Genomic DNA, 23500 nt, shown 5'->3' with positions numbered 1-23500 from the left:
CAGATCACTAGATCCAGCCCACTGCTTGCCAACCAGGGGCTGCTATACTATCCCTTCTATTTCTGGCACCTACGCATGTAAATCACCTGCCAGAATCCCCAGCTTCTAGCTACGAGATTCCTGGTTCAAGTCCTGGAAACCTGGATTTTTGCCTTAATTTTGCTCAAGTGCCTGTTCTGCTCTTAAACAATAACCAGGTGCCTGTTCTGCTCTTAAACAATAACCAGGAAGCACTAGGGTTGCCAGGAGTTATATGGAAAGGAGAATTTTCCCTGACATGGCTTTTCCTATCCCAGTGCTGTCAAAATGGAAGAAACTGTACCAGCATGAATTTTTTCTTTTCATACGACTCTCAAGGGCACAGAAGCTTAAAGATATATAACATGCCAAACCTAGATAAACCAGACTCTGCTGCCACTTCTGTTTACACTGTTGTATTTACACAATTCCTATTTAGTATATCCTGTATCCTTGCTTCAGGCAACACTAAGTCTTCTTGTAGCAATCCTACTTTAAAAAACAAACAAACTGGAAATATATTTATGTAACCAAACTGTATATGTTACTATGCATTTTAGCAATGTGGTAAAGGCAATGATCTCATGTGAAGAAAAACTGACGTTATGATGTGTTGATATAAATTGTTGTAATACTGATCGTTCTCTCATTAGGATGCTGAAGGCTGTTTCTGTTGTAGATGGAGAACTGAACCCATCACACTGAAAGCAAAATCTTGAGTGAATAATATCCCTGAAGTCTCAGTTATTTGTATAGTATTTATTTGAACATTTTCATATACTATTTAAATAAGGACAGCTAGGTGGAATAGATGAAGAGCCCCGTGGCGCAGAGCGGAAAGCTGCAGTACTGCAGTCCAAACTCTGCTCACCACCTGAGTTCGATCCCGTCGGAAGTTGGTTTCAGGTAACCGGCTCAAGGTTGACTCAGCCTTCCATCCTTCTGAGGTCAGTAAAATGAGTACCCAGCTTGCTGGGGGTAAAGGGAAGATGACTGGGGAAGGCACTGGCAAACCACCCTGTAAGCAAAGTCTGCCTAGTAAACTTTGGGAATGTGATGTCACCCCATGGGTCAGGAATGACCCGGTGCTTGCCCAGGGGACCTTTACCTTTACCTTTTTTTAGGTGGAATAGAGAGGACAGGGCTTTATCTATTAAATGGAGTGCAGAAGATGGGATTTTTCCACACAGGAGTCTCAAAGGCTGCTTCTCTTCAGTCGGCTTGGGAATCTCCTACTTTGTGGATTCCCTTAAAACAGACCCCTTGATAGGGTTGCCAGCTCCAGGTTGGGAAATACCTGGAGATTTGGGGGGTGGAGCCTGGGGAGGGCAGGATTTGGGGAGGGGAGGGACCTCAGCAGGGTATAATACCATAGAGTCCACCCTCTAAAGCAGCCATTTTCTCCAGAGGAACTGATCTTGGCTGTCTGGAGATCAATTGTAATAGCAGGAGATCTCCAGGTGCTACCTGGAGGGTGGCAGCCCTACCCCTTGAAGTCACCATGGAAACCTGCTCCCAGTGTACATAGGCTGTCCAGGCTGTTTCCAAATCTGGTACCACCCAAGCTCCGGCCTGCCTCACGTCAGAGACGAAACTGCGTGAAGTGCCTTTAAGACCATTCTCGAGCAGTCTAAGAATGGGACATGAACAAGGCCTGCTCAAAGCCGAAGGGGCCTTGTCAAGAGGCTACCTTTTCTGTATCTGTTGTCCCGTTTCTTCACAGCTTTGTTGGCTCTCACATCAAGGCCCTGTGAAAAAATGTTCCCCTCGTGAGAGAGAAGCTTTGTCTTGAGTTTCCTGTGTTCAGTCAGTCATCGCAGTCTCTGTTTTTTTAAAAAATCTTTCACGAGAATGTGTTTATTTTTTGTCCTTATATAATTATAAATTATATAATTTATGTCTGCAATATGTTTATAACTTAATATATTATAAAAATGCTTAATAAAAATGTGTGAAAACCAATCTGTTGTATAATTCTCTGCTACAGCTGAAACTTATGGGGGGAGAGAGAGGTCTCACCTACTTTTCCTAATTCATGTTTGCTTGCAACCATCTGAAATTGTACTCTAACATTTAAAAAAAATGTTCAGACTGGTTGATTGAATTGTCGGATTACTGTCCAGCACAAATAAGACTTTATCAGAATATCTACCACTTCCTCTTCCTTTCCTGTTAAAGTACCTCATAAGAACGCTTTAGTCTCTTTTTATCACCTTCACAACAAACAAGCCACTGCAGAAGCCAAACTGGCTCAAGAGCTAAATTCCAACCATCCAGTGGTCTTCAATACTACAAGCAGTATAAACCTGCCTTTCTCAACAGGTAGGGCAGCCACATATCTAGGTGGGCAAACCAGTTGTTTTGACTGAAACAAAGAAAGCTGCAGCCTTCAGTTTGCAATTCCTGAGCGAGGCTGTTAATGATAGGACACTTTGGAGGTCATAAATTCCTAGGGCACACCAGCCCCACTTTATCTGCAGGCCTGGGTATAAATTAAAAGTCCCATCTTAGCAGCATGGTAGCCCGTCATGACATACAGATTCTCAAACCATACTGAACATAAAACTTCTACAAATGTAAAATTTCATGACCCTAAGCCATCACAAAGCAACAATTTGAACTCAAGAAACATCAATGGAACAGAATTATACAAAGCTATAGTTTTAGACTAATGATGGCTAGTTAGGGCCAGTTGAGCCAGGACCTGAAACTGTGGTTTGAAGTTGGGTGTTGTAACCACGTATGATTTGCAAAGTGCTAGTCTGGCTCATCCACCTGCATCCTGCCCTAGTGAAGTGCAGGGCTGTCCTGAAAAGGTACATTGGGAGGGGGGGGGGACTTCCCCAATTTTGCTTTCTCTGGGGTTCAGTACAGGCTCTAGCAGTGCTGCCCAACGAGTCCATCCTAGACCCTGCAGAGGTGGTGAAGTCAGAAGGCGGCCCATGATCCATGCTGCCGCCACAGGCAAGAGACAGGCTTTACATTTTAAAAGCCTTCGCATTTAAAACGCCTTCTTTGCTAGTTTTTCTCTCTCAGCTGTTCTTGTCTGCTCCCTGCACCTGAAGAAGAAGAAGACTTGGTTTTTATATGCCGACTGAGAGTGTGACTAATCCAAGGTCACCCAGCTGATTTCATGTGTAGGAGTGGGGAAACAAATCCAGTTCACCAGATTAGCCTCCACCGCTCATGTGGAGGAGTAGGGAATCAAACAAGGTTCTCCACATTAGAGTCCACCGCTCCAAACCACCGCTCTTAACCACTACACCACGCTGCTGAGCTATAATAGAGGGAGTCTGATACCTTCGGGAAGTGTGCCACTGCCTCTAACTATCAGGGTGGGGGTCTACTTCCTAAGGAGTCTCCAAATACAGCTCAAGAGAGGGAAAGAGGGAGGAGGAGACAAGAATGGCTATGAGCAGAAGAAACAATGGCTTTTCATTTAAAAAAACAACAACACTTCATTTCTAGTCTGTTTTCATAATTTCTGGAAATACCACCCTGCTCTTTATCAATTAGTATGAGGCAATTGATCAATTGAACTGAGCAGGGCTGTCAAAGATAGGACATTTTGGAGGACTTTTATTCATAGGGTCGCCATGAGCCGGAAGCGACTTGACGGCACTTAACACACACACACACATGAGGCAGCAGTTGCTGAGGATATCTGAGTCTTTTTCTGTTTACAGCCAGAGACGAGGAGGAAGGGTGGATGACTGGCAGAGAAGGGCAAAGATGCCACATCCAGGGAAATAAAACAAAAGTCCAGTGGCGCCTTAAAGACTAACAACAATTATTTGTATATGAGCTTTTGTGAGTCATGCTTGCTTCTTCCAGTATGGAGTTATCAGAAGAAGTGAGCATGATTACAAAAGCTTATATAGAAAGAATTGTTAAATGTGCCACTACCCTGATCTCGTCAGATCTTGGAAGCTAAGCAAGGTCAGCTATGGTTAGTACCACCTCAAGTGGAGAACCTTCAAGGACTTGAAGGGGTGACCCATATCCCCTTCCTCACACTCTTTCCTCTCTCTTTTCCTGGCAGCCCCCATATCCTCTCCCCCCTTTCCCTGCTTCCTGTTTCCCACTCATCAGTCATCCTTTCTTTTATCTGCCCTCCCGCAGTTTGCAGTTTTGTATAATTATTTATTTACTTCATTTGTACCTCACCTTTTCCCCCAAGGGGGACCCAAAGCGGCTTACATCATTTTCCTGTTGCCTATTTTATTCTCTTAACACAAACCTGGTCTAAAATGTGAGAGAAAAACCAAGTCAAAATATATCTAAATCAAGCTCTATTTGTCAGCTTGATGGAACACATGAACACACATAAAGCTGCCTTATTCTGAGTAAGACCATTGGCCCATCAAAGTCAGTATTGTCTAGTTAGACTCAGGCAGAGATCTTTCATATCACCTACAGCTAGATCCTTTAACTGGAGATGTCAGGGATTGAACCCAGGATCTTCTGCATGCCAAACAGATGCCCTACCACTCAGCCATGGCTCCTCCCCTTTTTTATAATGAACACTTGAATCTGCTTTATATGGAATCAGACCCTGGGTCCATCAAGGTCCTTATTGTCTACTCAGACTGGCAGCAGCTCTTCAAGATCTCAGGCAGAGGTCTTTCCCATCACTTATTACTTGATTCTTTTAAGTAGAGATGCCAAGGATTGATCCTGGGATCTTCTGGTTGCCAAGCAAATGCTCTATCACTGAGCCACACACCTCTCCTAATCATCTGCAAGCATCTGGCTGCATCTGTCTCCATATGCTGGGTTAGATGGAACATTGCTCCAATCACAACAGGTTTCCTCTTAGGTTCTCTCCTGAGTTTATGGGATGACTGCACACCTCAGGAGGAAAGGAATACATTTTATCATAAAGAGTGAATTAAAATCTCTATGCCCTGGCACAATGGAAGAATAGACACCTGCATGGAATTTCACACTGTCTCTCTGCTGGATCCTGGTCACAGTGATGTGTCAAAGTGGCAGTCCAAAGCTATAGCCAGCCTCTTGTCACGGTATGTGTGTATGTGTAAAGTGCCGTCAAGTCGCAGCCAACTTATGATGACCCCTGATTGGGTTTTCAAGGCAAGAGACTAACAGAGATAGTTTGCCAAACCCTTCCTGTAGAGAGCAACCTTGGTATTCCTTGGTGGTCTCCCATCCAAATACTAACCAAGGCTGACCCTGCTTAGCTTCTGAAATCTGTCAAGATCAGGCTATAGCTATACCATGCTGCCTTCCCTCCCCACTCACACTATACTCACATCCTTTCCAAAAAAAAATAAAAAGATAGACTACAATGCCATCTCTGTTCATATTGACCACAGAGATAGTCTGCTTGTCTAGCTCTAGTCTAAATACTTGCTAACCATTGTGGCCTATTCTTTTGCCTGCTGCCTGCCAGATGAATTTGACTCATTTGTTCCCCTGCAAACTTGCAAAGTGCATGGTCAAAGTGATTCTATCACATAATTTCTTTCCCCCTCCAAGTTAGTTCTCTGCTTCACAAGAAGATTCCTGTTGAATAAATGAAAGTCCCATCTATTCCCCACAGTGGCCCATCCGATGCTTCTGAGAAGCCCACAAGCAGGGTGTGATGGTAACAGCCCTGCCCCAAGGTTCCTTTGTTTGGATACTATCTTTCCCTGCTTGAGATTCTGGAGAGGCACTGCAGTCAGAGTACAGGATGGCTTTATACTTGGGAGGCAAGTCATACCCACTCCTCTCTCTCTTCCCCCTTGCCAGCCAGGCAAAGGCACTTTATAACCTCTGAGCTTTATAACCTCTGAGCCTGTACAGAGTGTAAACTTGAGAACTATCCTTGAAGACTGCCAACTTTGGCACTAAATCGAAGGTGTGTCATATTTCACCATGTGTTAAAAATAAGGCAGAGTGCCATCTAGTGGGAACACTGTAAAGAGATGGAAGGGTGAAAGAAATTTATGATGCTGACTTGCATTCATGGCCCATTACCAATGCTGATTTCTCCACACCCATCTCTCCCCTGGACATCACAGACTCTTTTGCATATCACACCTAATCCAATCAAGCCTGCTATTCACATTTACATACTGTTCCTCTACTTAAAGACCGATGTGATTCACATTCTAGCTGTATCTGAAGAAGTGAGCTGGGGCTCACGAAAGCTCATACCCTACCAGAAAATATTTTTGTTAGTCTTTAAGGTGCTACTGGACTCTTGCCCTTTATTTGAAAGAGTCAAGGAACTGTGTGTGTGTAAGTGCCATCAAGCCTCAGCTGGCTTATGACGGCCTCAGCAAGGGGATTTCAAGGCAACTGAGAAGCAGAGGTGGTTTGCCATTGCCTTCCTCTGCAGGGTCTTCGTTGGTAGTCTCCCTTCCAAGGACTGACCCTTTTTTGCTTCTGAGATCAGACAAGATTGGGCTATACTATGTCACCTTCCCTCCCAGTAAAAGAACTAGGAATGGTTAAACACTCCACAGTAATCAGGGCTATCTTCCAATGAATGATGGTGGTCAGATGAGGGGCCCTGGGCAGTGTCTCCCAGGTCACCCCAAAATCTGGGACCGGCCCTGTGTACCATCATGCAAACAGACACACATATCCCCTAGAACCTCAAATCCAACCTACATTTGAAAAATTCTTATCTTCTATCATAAACTAATTTCTTCTACCCATCTTCCCCACAAGAGTAAAAAGTTTTAAAAGACATTATTTCCATTGCCATTTGCTGAGCTGCAGATGGCTTGTTGTGGTTGGAAGCTATGAAGACATAAACGTTTGACCATCAATCCTGGCCGCTGTCACATCCTCAGCTTCCGTCAGCTTCCGACTGAGACTCTGAACTGCCTTTTGCACCTTTTTCTTTTCAAGAGGCCACAATGGAGGATGAAGAAGGCTACACTGTTCTGACCATCCAGGCTAGAAGGAATGCTTCAAGAGCTGCTTCTCCTGCTGAGAAACGAGGTACCAATTTCAAACTTTTCTTAAGCTGGACCCAAAGAACCATGAGCGCCACATGCAAATAGACCTCTTCTGCAGCCCCCAAGACTTGCAACCCCAAAAGCTATTCTCCAGAGCTGGAGAATGCAGTCTGAGGGGTGGCAGTTCAAAAGGTCAATTGCTGGAACTCAAAGGCATTCCTCCCCCAATTAAGCAGGCTGAAGTTCTTTCCATTTGCACAAGCTCTACTTCGGGTACAACTTATAGCTGTAAGTTTTTGAATCTAAAATGTCATTTGAGACGCAAATATTTTGTAATTAATTAAAACAATTTGTATCCTGCCTTTCTTTGTGGTTCGAGGCAGCTTATAATAACAGTTAAAAACATTTTCTGTTAAAACCAAAAATAAAATACCAAACGCCAAATCTCCCCCCTTTCTTTCTGCGGTTATACATCAAACTGGTTGTTTTTTTAAATACATCATCAAAATTTATTTCGATTTAAAATCAGCTCCAGAAGATTAACAAATGGTTAGAATAAAAATAAAACACGTATAATGTGGCCAATATAAAACAGTAAACATAAATTGAGAGGGAAACAGAAGACTAAAACCCTCTCCCATCAACCAGAGGCTCGTGGCACAGAGTGATAAGCTGCAGTCCAAGCTCTGCTCACGACCTGAGTTCGATCCCAACGGAAGTTGGTTTCAGGTAGCCGGCTTGCGGTTGACTCAGCCTTCCATCCTTCCGAGGTTGGTAAAATGAGTACCCAGCTTGGTGGGGGTAAAGGGAAGATGACTGGGGAAGGCACTGGCAAACCACCCCGCAAACACTGCCTTGGAAATGTCAGGATGTGACGTCACCCCATGGGTCAGGAGGCAGGGAGAGAGACCTCTCCCGTAACCAGCCCAGCCCCGCCCAACAGCTGAGAGGCAGGCAGGCTAGGCAAACAGCCAGAAGGATCTCAGGGCCGGCACCAACAGGGAGGAGGGATGGAAAAGAGGGGCCTGAAAGGCATCAAGGCCCCGAAAAAGCGTCAGAGGGGGAAGAAAAGGGGTAGAGCACGATTGGGGGGGAAGGGAAGGTCAGCGGGGCTGAGGCCAAGGAGGATTGCTCAGCCAGAGGTGTGGCTCTCGCTTGTAGAGAGCAACCCTGGCGACGACAGAAGGGGAAGACAGCTCTAGCTCCCCTTCTGAATGGTCTGAGGCCGAGGAGGCCCCGCCCGACAAAACTCCAACATGGGAAGGCACGGCCGGTGGATCCCCACAACTTAAAATATAAATTTGGGGACATTAAATCAAATCCGGGGACATTCGGGGGACGGATTTTGTCCGGGGACAGATCTCCTGGCAGACCATGAATAAGGATAGAATTGTTGTCAGGTCAGACCTCACAAGTTACTGTGAAGAATTGTGTTTATAAGAACAAATTGTTGGCGTTTGTAAAAAATACATATATAGCATTCTGAGGAACAGGATTCCATCCCAGACGCTGAGGTTTGCTGCAAAGGCTTCCGTGAATTATTGGGGTAGCTGATGAAGAATTTGAAACAGCACCACGTCGTCTGTGACAGAAATAAAACATCAAATTGACCAATTCAGTTACTTCTCAGGATACAAATTAAACAAACAAAAAACTGACATGATTCTCTTCAATCTGTCCAACAAAGAAAAATTGGAGATTTCAGACTATTTGCAATGCTCAACCCTGAAAAAAGTGTCAAGTATTTAGGAATTAAAATCCCAAATAGAAATGACTCACTATTTGATTTGAATTACAATGAGACATGGACTAAAATTAAAAAAGACTTGGAAAGATGGGGCAGGCTTCAAATTTCTTGGTTAGGCCGTATTTCAACAATTAAAATGAATGTAAAAAAAAAGAAAAAAAGAATTTGAAACAGGCATTTACCGGCAACCTGTACCACTACCAAACGGAAAACATCTTTTTTATTGAATATGAACATATATGATATTCATCAAAAGATTTGTATTATGTTATTATTACTTACGCCTATCTATTCATGTTGAGACTTTGCATCATGCATATAAAATGATGTATAGACAGCAAAAATAATTGCTTTTGGAATTTTCTTTCTTACCACTAGAGTTAAGAGAAAAAAAATTGTATACGGAAAAGAATATTGTGTATTATATGAGTAGCCCACAACTGTGTTTTTGAGTACTACTTCACTTTGCAGTTGAATTTACTGTTTTGAATACTACCTGGCAGTTGGCAACCCTACCTGCTGAGGATCTGTGAAGAAATCTGCAACTCTAGATTCTGCAATCAAAATTCACCCTTTGGGTTGCAGCTGTTTCAATTACACATACAGTTTTTCCTTTAGTATTTTGGAACCCCAATTTTTGACCTCAAAATTAGATTTTTTTTAATGTGGCCTAATATGCATTTGAAAATGTCAATGGATTTATGAATTGTGCTGCCAAAGTCTGCTTTTAATTTACAGTGGAAACAATTGTGTTATTTGCTGAATTGATAACTACATATGACTATATTGATAACTGCATGGTGCAGGCCACATTGTATAGGAAAAAACCTTGACTTAATAAACATCTTATCACTGTAATGTCCTTCAGCCTGCCGTCATTTATATGGTGGCAGACACTAAGCTATTCTTAAACATAATCTTGAATTTACTAACTTGGCTGACACCTCTGCAGATCCTTCCTAGGCTACCAGTTGGCAACTAATTACTTTGTTCGTTGCATTCACTGGGATGGTCATCATGGTCATAGCTGTGAGACTTTTGGGTGAGCATCAGAGGGGGTATGTTTAGAAACCTGATTTATAACCTGGTTTATAACCCTGATGTTTATAATTTCACGCAGCTAAAAACAAACATAAGTGAACAGTAATACCAAACCAGGAGCCCCGTGGCGCAGAGTGTTAAGCTGCAGTACTGCAGTCAAAAGCTCTGCTCACGACCTGAGTTCGATCCCAACGGAAGTTGGTTTCAGGTAGCCGGCTCAAGGTTGACTCAGCCTTCCATCCTTCCGAGGTCGGTGAAATGAGTACCCAGCTTGCTGGGGGTAAAGGGAAGATGACTGGGGAAGGCACTGGCAAACCACCCCGCAAACAAAGTCTGCCTTGGAAACGTCGGGATGTGACGTCACCCCATGGGTCAGAAATGACCCGGTGCTTGCACAGGGGACCTTTACCTTTACCTTTAATACCAAACCAGAAAGCTTCTGTGGCTGAAGGAGGACTCCTTTATTTTTTAGTATGAGAAGAAGCCATTTTGCCTTCAGTCCCACATTGATTGTAAAGGCTTAAAGTATCCTGTCTCAGAGCCATCTCCAAACATATGACACTCAATTTCCTGTGTTGTATTAGGCCTTGATAAAAGTGTTTGAACAAATCATCGAACAGTCAGTCCTTGAGCATTTAGAAAGGATGAATCTGATCACTAAGAGCCAGCATGGGTTTCTCAAGAATAAGTCATGTCAGACTAATCTTATCTCCTTTTTTGAGAAAGTTACTACCTTGCTGGATCAGGGGAATGATGTCGACATAGTTTATCTAGATTTCAGTAAGGCTTTTGATAAGGTTCCACGTAGTATTCCAGTTGACAAATTGGGAAAATGTGGGTTAGATCCTATTATTATTAGGTGGATCTGCAACTGGTTGACAGATCATACCCAAAGAGTGCTAGTTAATGGTTCCTCGTCCACTTGGAGAGAAGTGACTATTGGAGTTCCTCAGGGTTCTGCGCTGGGCCCTGTGTTGTTCAACATCTTTATAAATGATTTGGATGAAGGAATAGAAGGGATGCTTATTAAATTTGCAGATGATACTAAATAGGGAGGGGTAGCAAATACTGTAGAAGACAGAGCCAAGATGCAGGATGATCTTGACAGGCTGGAGAAGTGGGCTAGAACTAATAAAATGCATAATTATAGGATGGGGGAGGCTTGTTTGAGCAGCAGTGTGTGTAAAAAGGATCTTGGGGTCTTAATAGACCAAACACTGAACATGAGTCAGCAGTGTGATGCGGTGACTAAAAAGGCAAATGCAGTCTTGGGCTGCATCAACGGAAGTATAGTGTCCAGATCATACGAAGTGATGGTATCGCTTTACTCTTCTCTGGTTAGACCTCAGTTAGAGTACTGTGTTCAGTTTTGGGCATTACAATTAAAGAAAGCTGTAGACAAGCTGGAACATGTCCAGAGGAGGGCAACAAAGATGGTGAGGGCTCTGGAGACCAAGTCCTATGAGGAAAGGTTGAAGGAGCTGGGTATGTTTAGCCTGAAGAGGAGAAGACTGAGAGGGGATATGATAACCATGTTCAATTACTTGAAGGGCTGTCATATAGAGGAGGGTGCCGAGTTGTTTTCTGTTTCTCAAGAAGGTCGGACCAGAACCAATGGGTTGAAATTAAATCAAAAGAGTTTCTGTCTAGACATTAGGAAGAATTTTCTAACAGTTAGAGCAGTTCCTCAGTGAAACAGGCTTCCTTGGGAGGTGGTAAGCTCTCCTTCCCGGGAGGTTTTTTAGGTTAGATGGCTATCTGTCAGCAATGCTGATTCTGTGACCTTAGGCAGATAATGAGAGGGAGGGCATCTTGGCCATCTTCTGGTCACTAGGGGTAGCGGGGGGGGGGGGGAGGTAGTTGTGAATTTCCTGCATTGTTCAGGGGGTTGGACTTGATGGCCCTGGTGGTCCCTTCCAACTCTATGATTCTATGATAACTATATTACTCAAGGGTACTGTCAAATACTCTGTTGAGCCTGTCTCCCATTTTTTACAAAGAAAATATTTTCATAGCTGAGGCGAAAACATATATAGTTTCACTACTATGAAAAACAGGGGTCTTTTTATTCCTATTGATAAGAGTGGTTGTTTTATGGAAATTTTACAGTTGGAAGCGGAGAGGAGAAAAACCAATGCCAGCACATGCCCAGTGAAATGCAATTGCTCATCAGACAATTTCCACTCTTTTCTAAGAAGCAGAATCTGTAATCAAAGCCAGGGCAACTCCTCAGGTAAACTTCATAAATTGCAATTTTATTCTGCTGATCCCTTAGAATCAGGCAGGGCTGCCAACAGTGGGGGACTGGGAGTACAAAATACAGCTTGGGGCCCAGTGAAGCTGGAATCCTCCTTTATTCATCCTAATGCATTTATTTTATTTTAGTGCCGTTCTGCTCTGCAGCCATTAGGGGCACAGGTAAGGCAGAGCAAAAAAAGTTGGAAGTGAAGGACTCTGCTGTCGCTTAACCTCGGACTTCAGAGAGGGAGAGTAGACTAGAGAGTCAGAGAGATAGAGGGGTCGAGGCACTGGGCATCCTTTCTCTACTGTTCCAACACTATCCTTTGGTGTGTAGATTGCTACTCTCAGGGAAACACTTCTTTCCTTCCTCTTTTTAGCACCTCCACTCAGCGCGTACACACCTTCTTCTCCATCTTTCACCATGAGGGAAGGACGTAGGTCCTGTAAGGATTGAGCTGCTCTGGATATTATTCTGGGGTAATTTCAGTCGCTCTGTTCTCCTGCTTTCTTGTTTCGTCTTTAAGGAGGCGGCAGCAGGACAGCAGGGGATAATGTGAAGTCCCCTGCGCCCCCTGGTAGGGGTCCCACCATCAGCCACCTATCTAATGGCTAGTATAGTCAGAATTAGGAAGGGGAGGGGTTGAACCACCCTGGTTGTCCTGCCTTCCCCTGAACTGTCTTGCTGACAGGCTCTGTCATAAGAACATAAGAAAGGCCATGCTGGATCAGAACAAGGCTCAGCAAGTCCAGCAGTCTGTTCACTCAGTGGCCAACCAGGTGCCTCTAGGAAGCCCACAAACAAGACAACTGCAGCAACATTATCCTGCCAGTGTTTCACAGCACCTAATATATTCGGCATGCTCCTCTGATCCTGGAGATAATTCACAGTGGGTAGCCATGTTAGTCTGTCTGCAGTAGTAGAAAAGAGCAAGAGTCCAGTAGCACCTTAAAGACTAACAAAAATATTTTCTGGCAGGGTATGAGCTTTCGTGAGCCACAGCTCACTTCTTCAGATACCTGAAAAGTGAGCTGTGGCTCACGAAAGCTCATACCCTGCCAGAAAATATTTTTGTTAGTCTTTAAGGTGCTACTGAACTCTTGCTCTTTTCAACTGATCCTGGAGAGAACAGGTATGCAGCATGAATAGTATCCATTTTGACTAGTAGCCATGGATAGCCATATCCTCCATGAACATGTCCACTCCCCTCTTAAAGCCTTCCAAGTTGGCAGCCATCACCACATCCTGGGGCAGGGAGTTCCACAGTTTAACTATGCGTTGTGTGATGAGATGGGGAAAGCCCCTGGTCTACGTTCAGCCCATGTACCCCTCACCCACATGTGTGAGCGATTCTTTTATAGGCTTTTACAGCCCCACCTCTTCCTGGTCCAGACCCAATCCATTTCCCCCTCCCTTCCAGAAAGGCATAAAAGCTGGGGAAGTAGCTGTCTTCCTCTCCCCATCCTCCCAGCTTCTCCCTTCCTTAAAGCCATCCTCCTGTGTCTGCTCAGTCTACTACATACCTTTCCATCCTGCTCCACTTCTACTCTGGGCCCAGCCAGTCTCCATCAGGCCCGTCACCTCCTCTTGGGCTGGGTTAGGGCTCTTGAAGCCCTCTTGCCCCATTCTGCTCACCACTGTCGTTCCTTGCCCAGCTGTTCTCCTGTCTGGCTGGCCTGGGTTCTCCAAGGCTTCATGGTGAGCGGTGCTAGCTGATGTCATCACTGGAGGTCACGTCAGCCCTGTCTGAGCCATGATGGCCATCCTCTGCCTGCCCTGGCTTTCTCTTGCCCCAGCTTCCAGAAGTGCCACATCGCCGCGGCTGCTTTTGGGGACAGAATCATGATTGAAGGGTTTGAGTGCTACAGCAGCTGCAGCAATGCGGCTCTTCTGGGGGTAAACCTGGAAGTGATGTCATCGCGTGTGTATGCGCAGGCGCGCACACATGGTCACCACACCACAGTACCTGGGAGGATTGGCAGCCAATTGCCTACCTGGCAACCCTAGATCCCCGGGTCCCACCTTGAGGTTGGCATCCTTACTTCGAGGTCCACAGTTCATTACAACACAGTACACAGATTGTACATACATTCACTATAACTTGTGACCAGGATAATGTGTAAGCTTAGCCAGCAACATTACACAATAAAAGTGTCATTCCCTCTCCAGTGAATTCCACTTGCCAGATCTGCCCTCCAGACTGGCACCTCCACCAGGACAAGTGCTACTGGCTATCAAAGGATTTTAAATCCTGGAATGAGAGTCGAAGGGACTGCTCAGAGAAGGGGGCTCAGCTGGTGGTGATCCAAGACAAGAAGGAGATGGTAACATGTAACGTGGTTACATTTTCATGACTTTTGAGTTTACAGTGATGTCAAAAGCTTTGCAACCAAAGCATCCTTTTTAAATGCAAAGGCTTTTTGGAGACAATGTTATTTATTAAAGTGTTATATGGCAAGGTTTTGCAGTGTTGCATTGCAGAGGCCCTATGTATCCTAGGTAATATGAGGTTTTTTTCAAAGATGCTGCTCAGACAGAAAGCAGGTAAACCTCATGACTGAACCTCACCTCGAAAGAGAACAGGAGGCCCAGACTCACTGCTCATCTTTTCCCGAATCAAGGTCAACTGAACCAAGGGGCTGCACTCTGCAGAGTTTGAGCAGAGGCTGAAATGGTTTCAGGACACTTTGCTCAAACATCAGAGTGAACCACTAGATCTGGAATCTATAATCCACTGTGATCATGTGCTAAGAGGCCAAGCATGGTGAGATATTAATGTTTTCACATAGGGAGCTGATTGTGGTGGAAGGCTTTGGGGGACATAACCATGATTGAGTTCTACTGAGTAAATTCTAAAAACAACAGAAACTCTCCACTAGATTGAAGTGTTTGCATTTTCATGGACTTCTTGTTGCATCAGATGCCTGCAACAGGCAAGGTGCCTCTGGCAGAGTGCAAATTTTAGAAAAACAAAAATGTCACTCTTTGCCAAAGTGTTGATTTATAGGGTTGCCAACCTCCAGGTACTAGCTGCTATTACAGCTGATCTCCAGCCGAAAGAAATCAGTTCACCTGGAGAAAACGGATGCTTTGGCAATTGGACTCTATGGCACTGAAGTCCCTCCCCTCCCCAAACCCTGCCCTCCTCAGGCTCTGCCCCCAAAACCTCCTGCCAATGGTGAAGAGGGACCTGGCAACCCTATTGATTTGCCTGACGCAGAACACAAGATAATCTATCTTGTAATGCTTTATGAACTGAGCAGTGTTCTAGGTTGCTTGCTGCTGTCTTTAGGTAACACACTTGGGAGAGACCATTTGTGGTTTTGGATGGCCCAGGCTAGTCCTGATCTTGGAAGATAAGCAGGGTCAGCCCTGGTTAGTATTTGAATGGGAGACCACCAAGGAATATCAAGGTTGCTCTCCAGAGGCAGGCAATGGCAAACCACCACCTTTTTTAGTCTCCTGCCTTCAAAACCATACAGGGTCACCATTAAGTTGGCTGCAACTTGACAGCACTTTCCAGCATCACCCCCACCACAGTCACAATGCTGATGACACCTAGCTCTATATTTCTTTGCCAAAACTGCCCTACACTTCTGCAGCTGTCCTGCGAGAGTATCTGCCTGCTGTTATCAAGCTGTTGAGGGTGGAGAAGTTTAAACTGAATCCTGACAAAATGGAGTCGATGCTGGCCAGGAAGGCTGGGGTCTTGGAGGCACTGAGCTTCTCATGTTTGACGGTGTTCAGCTGCCCTTAGAATCAGAAAATCATAGAGTTGGAAGGGGCCATACAGGCCATTTAGTCCAACCCCCTGCTCAATGAAGGATCAGCCTAGAGCAGTGATGGCAAACCTTTTAGAGACCAAGTGCCCAAACTGCAACCCAAAACCCACTTATTTATCACCGAGTGCCAATGAGGCAATTTAACCTGAATACTTAGGTTTTAGTTTAGAAAAAACAACTCATATGTTAACATCTTTTGCCTTAAAAGAAAAACACAATAACAGAGCTTTCAATGATACAAACAACTTTTTATTGAAAGGTTAAAGTTTGCATTTGGCATGCTTTTGAACAAGTAATGTGATTTTTGCTGTTGTGTAAACCATATTACAAAACCTAACCATCTGTTTAAATGCCACTATGTTTTGTACACATGTAGCTGCCTTATACTGAATCAGACCCTCGGTCCATCAAAGTCAGTATTGTCTGCTCAGACAAGCAGCAGCTCTCCAGGCTGAGGTCTTTCACATCACCTAATTGCCCAGTCCCTTGAACTGGAGATGCCAGGGATTGAACCTGGGGTCTTCTGCATGCCAAGCAGATGCTCTAACACTGAGCTACAGCCCCTCCCCTAAGCTCTCCAGGGTCTCAGGCTGAGGTCTTTCACATCACCTACTTGCCCAATCCCTTGAACTGGAGATGCCAGGGATTGAACCTGGGGCCTTCTGCATGCCAAGCAGATGCTCTACCGCTGAGCCACGGCCCCTCCCCTCCTGGACCCGCAGCCGCGCCCAGCTGTTTGATGTTTTTAGAGCCGGGGGTGGGAAGGATTCCCCCCCACCGCCTATCAAAGATGAACATCCTGCGGCGGCTGCGGAGGGATGGACGTCGACGACGCCCCCTCCCACCCACCTGGCTCCACAGCGACTCATTCCTGCCAGCCAGATCCCCACCCCACCCCGTCCCCACTGCATCACCTCTGCATTCCCGCATCCCGCCAGTGCCTGGCTCAAGGTCACGCCGAAAGATCAAGGCTCCCCGCGCCCCTACCCCGGGGTGCCCCAAACCATACCGGATCCACGCAGGGGTCCTGGTGGACAGGCCCGGCGGCTCTCCCCGACCCCGTCGAGCCTGCTGCGATCAGGCTGGCCCTCCTTCTCCCGCTGCTGGGCGGCCGGGGGGCTAGACCCACTGCTGCCGCCACCGTTGCTGTCCTGCTCCCAGCCGTCCCAGAACCAGGGCCAGTTCGCCTGCTCCAGGAGGCTGCAGCTCAGGAGGTAGCTCCTGCCTCGACCAGAAAAAACACGAGGCACCACTAGGCATGCCGGGAACTGCTAGGCTACAGCCTCCCCCATCCGGGGCAGAGCCGGAAAGGACAGCGGCTTGGAGGAACAGCTGAGCCACGGTCCGCAGCTCAGCTGAGAGAGGGAGGGGCGAGGAACAGCTGAGCCACGCATGCCGGCAGAGAGGGCTACGTGTGCCAGAGTCAGCACGCGTGCCATAGGTTTGCCAACACAGACCTAGGCTCTTCTACATGCCAAGCAGATTCCCCATAACTGAGTCACAGCTCGTCCCCAACCCCATTCTTTTTATGCTCTCTTGAATGATTCTATTTTATACATTCTGTAGAATGATGAAAGAGTGGGAACCTTCCTGACTTCTTCAGACAGGCCCTTCTACCAGGTTGGTTTCCCAACATAGAATACGCAGGTATGCACAGTTGTGACCCAACATTTGCAGTGGCACATCTTCAGAAGGCTTTGTTCAATAAGTGAAGGTGTCACAGTGGAAAGTATAAGGAGAGGTGGCCCTGAAGATATGTTGGTCCAAGGCCATGAAGGGCTTTGTATGTAATAATCAGTACCTTGATCTGAACCCAGATGCTAGTCAGTAACCAGAGGAATTATTGCAGACTAGGTATAATGTGCATATTTTGCTTAGCTCCCTATAGCAGTAGAAAAGCAAGAGTCCAATATCCCCTTAAATACTAACAAAATTTCTGGCAGAGCTTCCATGAGACACAGCTCACTTCTTCAGATACAGCTAGAATGTGAGAATGTGAGTTCTTAAGTAGAGAAGAGTGAATTCACACACCCAATGGCAATAGCATATAAATGTCAATAGCAAGTAAATGGCATTAGCAGATATGACCGGATCAGGTGCGATATGCAGAGAGAAATCAGCATTGGTAATGAGACAGGACTCAGGAAAGTCCTGCTAGAACTTTTGTTAGTCTTTAAGTTGCTATTGGACTCTTGCTACAGGCAGACTAACATGGCTACCCATCCTGATCTAGCTCCCTATAGTAATTGAGCTATATTTTTCCATATCAGCTGAAATTTCCTAACTGTCTTCAAGGAGCAGATCTATGTAGAGGACATTATGGTAGCCTCATGGCAACGTTATCATGGCATGGATAATGTGGCCAGATTGACTGGGTCAAGGAAGGGAACCTTTGTCTGGGCTAAATGGAGATGGAAGAAAGTGTTTTTTCACTGAAATAGCTTGCCCTACCAGCAATGGTGCTGGGTCCAGTATAAGTAATAAATTCTTAACTGAGTGAGCAAAGGAGGGCAGGGAGCTGTTCATGTTGGCAGCAGAAGAACATATGAAGCTGCCTTCTACTGAATCAGACCCTCAGTCCATCAAAGTCAGTATTGTCTACTACTCAGACCAGCAGCGGCTCTCCAGGGTCTCAGGCAGAGGTCTTTCACATCACCTATCTGCCTAGTCCCTTTAACTGGAGATGCTGGGGATTGAACCTGGGGCCTTCTGCATGCCAAGCAGATGCTCTACCACTGAGCCACAGCCCCTCTCCGAGGATAGGACTAGCAATAATGGGTTTAAATTGCGGGCAGAAAGGTACCAGCTGGTTATTAGGAAAAAGTTTTTTTTACAGTCAGAATTGTTCAACAGTGGAATCAGCTATGCAGGGAGGTGGTGAGCTCCCCCTCACTGGCAGTCTTTAAGCAGAGGCTGGCAAGCACTTCAGCGATGCTCTAAAGATACCGGTACATTTGTATTTTCTTCCATACTTGCTTGGTGTTCTGATCAAAGACCAAAGGTTTAGGCTGCAGGTTCAATATGTCAAAGCCGTTGTTTTTTCTTCCTTCTAGGTCTCTAGACACTAATTAAGGACACTCATCCATATATCACTGTATCTGAGATCGCCAGAACAGCCAGTCTGTGGGAAAGAGAGAACAGTGTTGCTTCTTCAGAACTGTGGGACACAAAAAACAGAGTGTACGACCTGGTGGTAACTTTACAGAAGTATGTACAATTGAAAGACACACACAGCAAGTGTGCTAGTCCCCCTAGGATACACAATTCATGGAGCAGGAAACATTTTTAGATCTGGTGGGCCACTCTCAGTCCTCTATTTAGCTGTTTAGCTTGGCATTTCGGGTTCCTAAGGGATTTGGGGCTTTGTTATGCTACGATTACTATGAAAGGGAGAATGCCACCAGGTAACTTATTTTGTTTCTGTTCCCCAGCACATCTTTGTGTAGTTTTAAATCATTTTCACAAAGCACAGGTCTAACGAAACTGAACTGAAACCGCCTCCATTCTAGGGTTGCCAACTTCCAGGTAGGGCCTGGAAACCTGGAATTACAACTGATCTCCAGCCAACAAAGATAAACTCCCCTGGAGAAAATGGCTGCTTTGGAGGGTAGACTCTATGACATTATACCCTGCTGAGGTCCATCCCCTCCCCAGACCCCACCCTCCCCATGGCTCCACCCCAAAATCTCCAGGAATTTCCCAACCCAGAGCTGGCAACCCTACTCCACTGGAACCATAACAATCAAACAAACTGTGAACAGGTCTTAGTCACTGCATGTTACAATTTCTTCACATCTTCTCCAGGTCCACCTGTGGTCCTGTTACTCAAATATCTGCTGTGAGTTCCAAGCTCAGAAAGCAATTCCCAAAGCCTCATTTGGATTGGAGCTTAAACCTCTTCCATAATGGGGCAAATAGTGGCTCCCCAGGTCTGTTTCAGGTCAGGAAAATGGCCAGGGGAGGGGTAAAGTCCCCTCCCCGTGTGTGCCTCTATCCCAATTGTGCCCCTGTGCCTGTGGGAACTGGTTTCCAAGCATAAAAATTTCCAACATAATCTGATCAAAAACACCTTTTACCCTCCTCTAATTTGTTTGAGCACCTGGTCTTATTAAAAGATATGTGTTGCAGTCAAGAGATTACATTCCACTTTGTTAACCTTTGTACTATTTATAATACCTGAATATAAGGAGTTTTTTGGTTGAAAGGAAGGGAAAGTCATGAGTATATTGAGACCCTATAGTGTTGGAGTGAAGGTGACTCAGCATGCCTAAACATTATGGGGGTGTAGAGTAGGGTTGCCAACCTCCAGGTGGCAATCAAAACAAGGACGAGTGCCCCAAGTGTGGCTATTGGAAATCTCAGGCACTAATGGCAAAAACGCAAAAACAATGTTGCTACTGCAAATAGTATAATTAGCACAAGCACAGCACATAAATGACTTAATACAAATGATGCCAAAACATGATCAAACATGTGTAGAATTCTTCTAAAGTAGCATCAAAGGTCCAATGATATAAAGATCTTCAACGTTGTGGGGTGAAAGCCAAAATAGGTCTCTGGTAAATATCCTATTTCGCAACCACTTTTTCATCATTGGCAGTCCACAAATACATATTCTCTTCAGAACTTCTGTTCTGTAAAAATGTGTTAGTGCTCATCAGTGTCAAAGAAAACTTACAAGGAGTTTAAGCGCATAAATAAATACATAAAGATAAGACATTACATACCCAAAAACAGGCTCATAGCCCCCGTGTAATAATGGATGTCTAATCTGCATCATCTAAACAGTGTAACATTTGTTCCTGATTTAAAGAGAACGTGTCTAATTCCCCACAGCTGGGATATAAATATCCAATTAGGGGCAAGCACCTAGAATCTGGGTCATTGTTATTAATTACATACAAAAAAGACAATTTTATAACTGTGATTGTAACATACATACAGTCATATACAATGCTTGAACAATATAAAATATTGCTGTATTTTTACAAAATCTGGACAAATCGAAATTCATATTCAGGCCATTTGGCGCTAACGTATCAAATAAAAAAATAAATCTGCATTCTTGCTGAAATAATAACCTGTCAATGTCTTGGTGATGGTGTGGTTTACCCTGGAATTGCCAGACCATGAAAAACTGCATTTCGTGGTCTGCATGTTTAGCCTGGAGATAATGTGCGGTAAGCGGCGCCTCTAAGTTCTTATTGCGCACGCGCGATCGGTGTTCATCGATCCTGAGTTTAATTTGAAACACCTGGTTTCTTTAAATGAAACAAAATCCTCTGAGCCAGATGAACTGCACCCAAGGGTACTCAAAGAACTTACAGATGTAGTTTCGGAACCTCTGTCCATTATTTTTGAAAAGTCTTGGCAAACAGGTAAGGTGCCAGAAGATTGGAGGCGGACAAATGTTGTCCCTATCTTCAAGAAGGGGAAAAAGGAGGATCCAGGTAACTACCGACCCATCAGCTTGACTTCTATACCAGGAAAAGTGTTCGAACAAATCATCAAACAGTCCGTCCTTGAGCATTTAGAAAGGATAGATCTGATCACTAAGAGCCAGCATGGGGTTCTCAAAAATAAGTCATGTCAGACTAATCTTATCTCCTTTTTTGAGAAAGTTACTACCTTGCTGGATCAGGGGAATGCTGTAGGCTTTTCCAGTAAGGCTTTTGATAAGGTTCCACATAGTTTTCTAGTTGACAAATTGGGAAAATGTGGTTTAGATCCTATTATTGTTAGGTGGATCTGCAACTGGTTGACAGATCATACCCAAAGAGTGCTAGTTAATGGTTCCTCGTCCACTTGGAGAGAAGTGACTAGTGGAGTTCCTCAGGGTTCTGTGCTGGGCCCTGTGTTGTTCAACATTTTTATAAATGATTTGGATGAAGGAAAAGAGGGGATGCTTATTAAATTTGCAGATGATACTAAATTGGGAGGGGTAACAAATACGGTAGTAGACAGAGCCAAGATGCAGGATGATCTTGACAGGCTGGAGAAATGGGCTAGAACTAATAAAATGCACTTCAACAAAGACAAATGTAAAGTTCTACATTTAGGTAGGAAAAATCAAATGCATAATTATAGGATGGGGGAGACTTGTTTGAGCAGTAGTGTGTGTGAAAAGGATCTTGGGGTCTTAGTAGACCAAACACTGAACATGAGTCAGCAGTGTGATGCTGTAACTAAAAAGGCAAACGCAGTCTTGGGCTGCATCAACAGAAGTATCGTGTCCAGATCACGTGAAGTGATGGTTTCGCTTTACTCTGCTCTGGTTAGACCTCAACTAGAGTACTGTGTTCAGTTTTGGTCACCACAATTTAAGAAAGATGTAGTCAAGCTGGAACAAGTCCAGAGAAGGGCAACAAAGATGGTGAGGGGTCTGGAGACCAAGTCCTATGAGGAAAGGTTGAAGGAGCTGGGTATGTTTAGCCTGAAGAGGAGAAGACTGAGAGGGGATATGATAACCATGTTCAAGTACTTGAAGGGCTGTCATATAGAGGATGGTGCCGAGTTGCTTTCTGTTTCCCAAGAAGGTCGGACCAGAACCAACGGGTTGAAATTAAATCAAAAGAGTTTCCGTCTAGTATTAGGAAGAATTTTCTAACAGTTAGAGCGGTTCCTCAGTGGAACAGGCTTCCTCGGGAGGTGGTAAGCTCTCCTACCCTGGAGGTTTTTAAGAAGAGGTTAGATGGCCATCTGTCAGCAATGCTGATTCTGTGACCTTAGGCAGATGATGAGAGGGAGGGCATCTTGGCCATCTTCTGGTCACTAGGGGTGTGGAGGGGGGAGGTAGTTGTGAATTTCCTGCATTGTGCAGGGGGTTGGACTTGATGGCCCTGGTGGTCCCTTCCAACTCTATGATTCTATTATTCTATTAAATTTTATGGAACACATGGCCCGGCCAAGTTACATTTATGTCATATTCGGCCCTCATAACAAATGAGTTCGACAACCCTGGGTTAGAGTGTAAGACTAGAGAATGGGAGGCCCAAGTTTGAATCCCCACTCTGCCATGGAAGTAGGGTTGCCAGGTCCCTCTTCGCTACCAGCGGGAGGTTTTTGGGACGGAGTCTGAGGAAGGCGGGGTTTGGAGAGGGGAGGGACTTCAATGCCAAAGAGTCCAATTGCCAAAATGGCCATTTTCTCCAGGGGAACTGATCTCTATCGGTTGGAGATCAGTTGTAATGGCAGGAGACCTCCAGCAAGTACCTGGAGGTTGGCAACCCTACATGGAAGCTTACTGGCTGTCCTTGGGCCAGTCACATACTCTCCGCCTAACCTACTTCATAGGGTTGTTGTGAGGATAAAACAGAGGCAAGGAAAATCATGTAAGCTGCTTTGGGTCCCCATAGTTAGGGTTGCCAGCTCTGGGTTGGGAAATACCTGGAGATTTTGGGAGCGGGGCCTGAGGAGGGCAGGGTTTAGGGAGGGACTTCAATGCCATAGAGTCCAATTGCCAAAGCGGCCATTTTCTCCATCTCTTGTCGGCTGGAGATCAGTTGTAATAGCAGGAGATCTTCAGCTAGTACCTGGAGGTTAGACAATCAAAAAATAATCAGCACACGGCTCATATTCAAACACATATATATAATAAGTGGAGAGACAACTTAAATCCTAAGACTGTGCAGCAATATCTACAAGTGAACTAACGGGAACTATGATCCTAACACGAAATACCAACACAAATTATATACAAAATATATGTCAAAGTTTCCCTAAGAGTCCATGAGACTTTCCATAAAGTAAACAGTCCTTG

General features: G+C 45.0%; 1 protein-coding gene across 1 annotated transcript in view; it reads left to right on the top strand.

Moving 5' to 3' along the window:
* Window positions 1-6890: 6890 nt before the first annotated feature.
* The window catches only part of LOC130473796 (killer cell lectin-like receptor subfamily B member 1B allele B), a 49099-nt gene continuing 32489 nt past the window's right edge, over window positions 6891-23500 (top strand). Inside the window, exon 1 of the mRNA XM_056845394.1 lies at window positions 6891-6975. Coding sequence (XP_056701372.1) covers window positions 6891-6975 — 85 coding nt within the window. The remainder of the gene's footprint in view (window positions 6976-23500) is intronic.

This window comes from Euleptes europaea, chromosome 1 (assembly GCF_029931775.1).
Source record: "Euleptes europaea isolate rEulEur1 chromosome 1, rEulEur1.hap1, whole genome shotgun sequence".
NCBI lineage: Eukaryota > Metazoa > Chordata > Lepidosauria > Squamata > Sphaerodactylidae > Euleptes > Euleptes europaea.
Note: the sequence above shows the minus strand (reverse complement) of the source record. Positions and strands in the feature narration are given on the sequence as shown.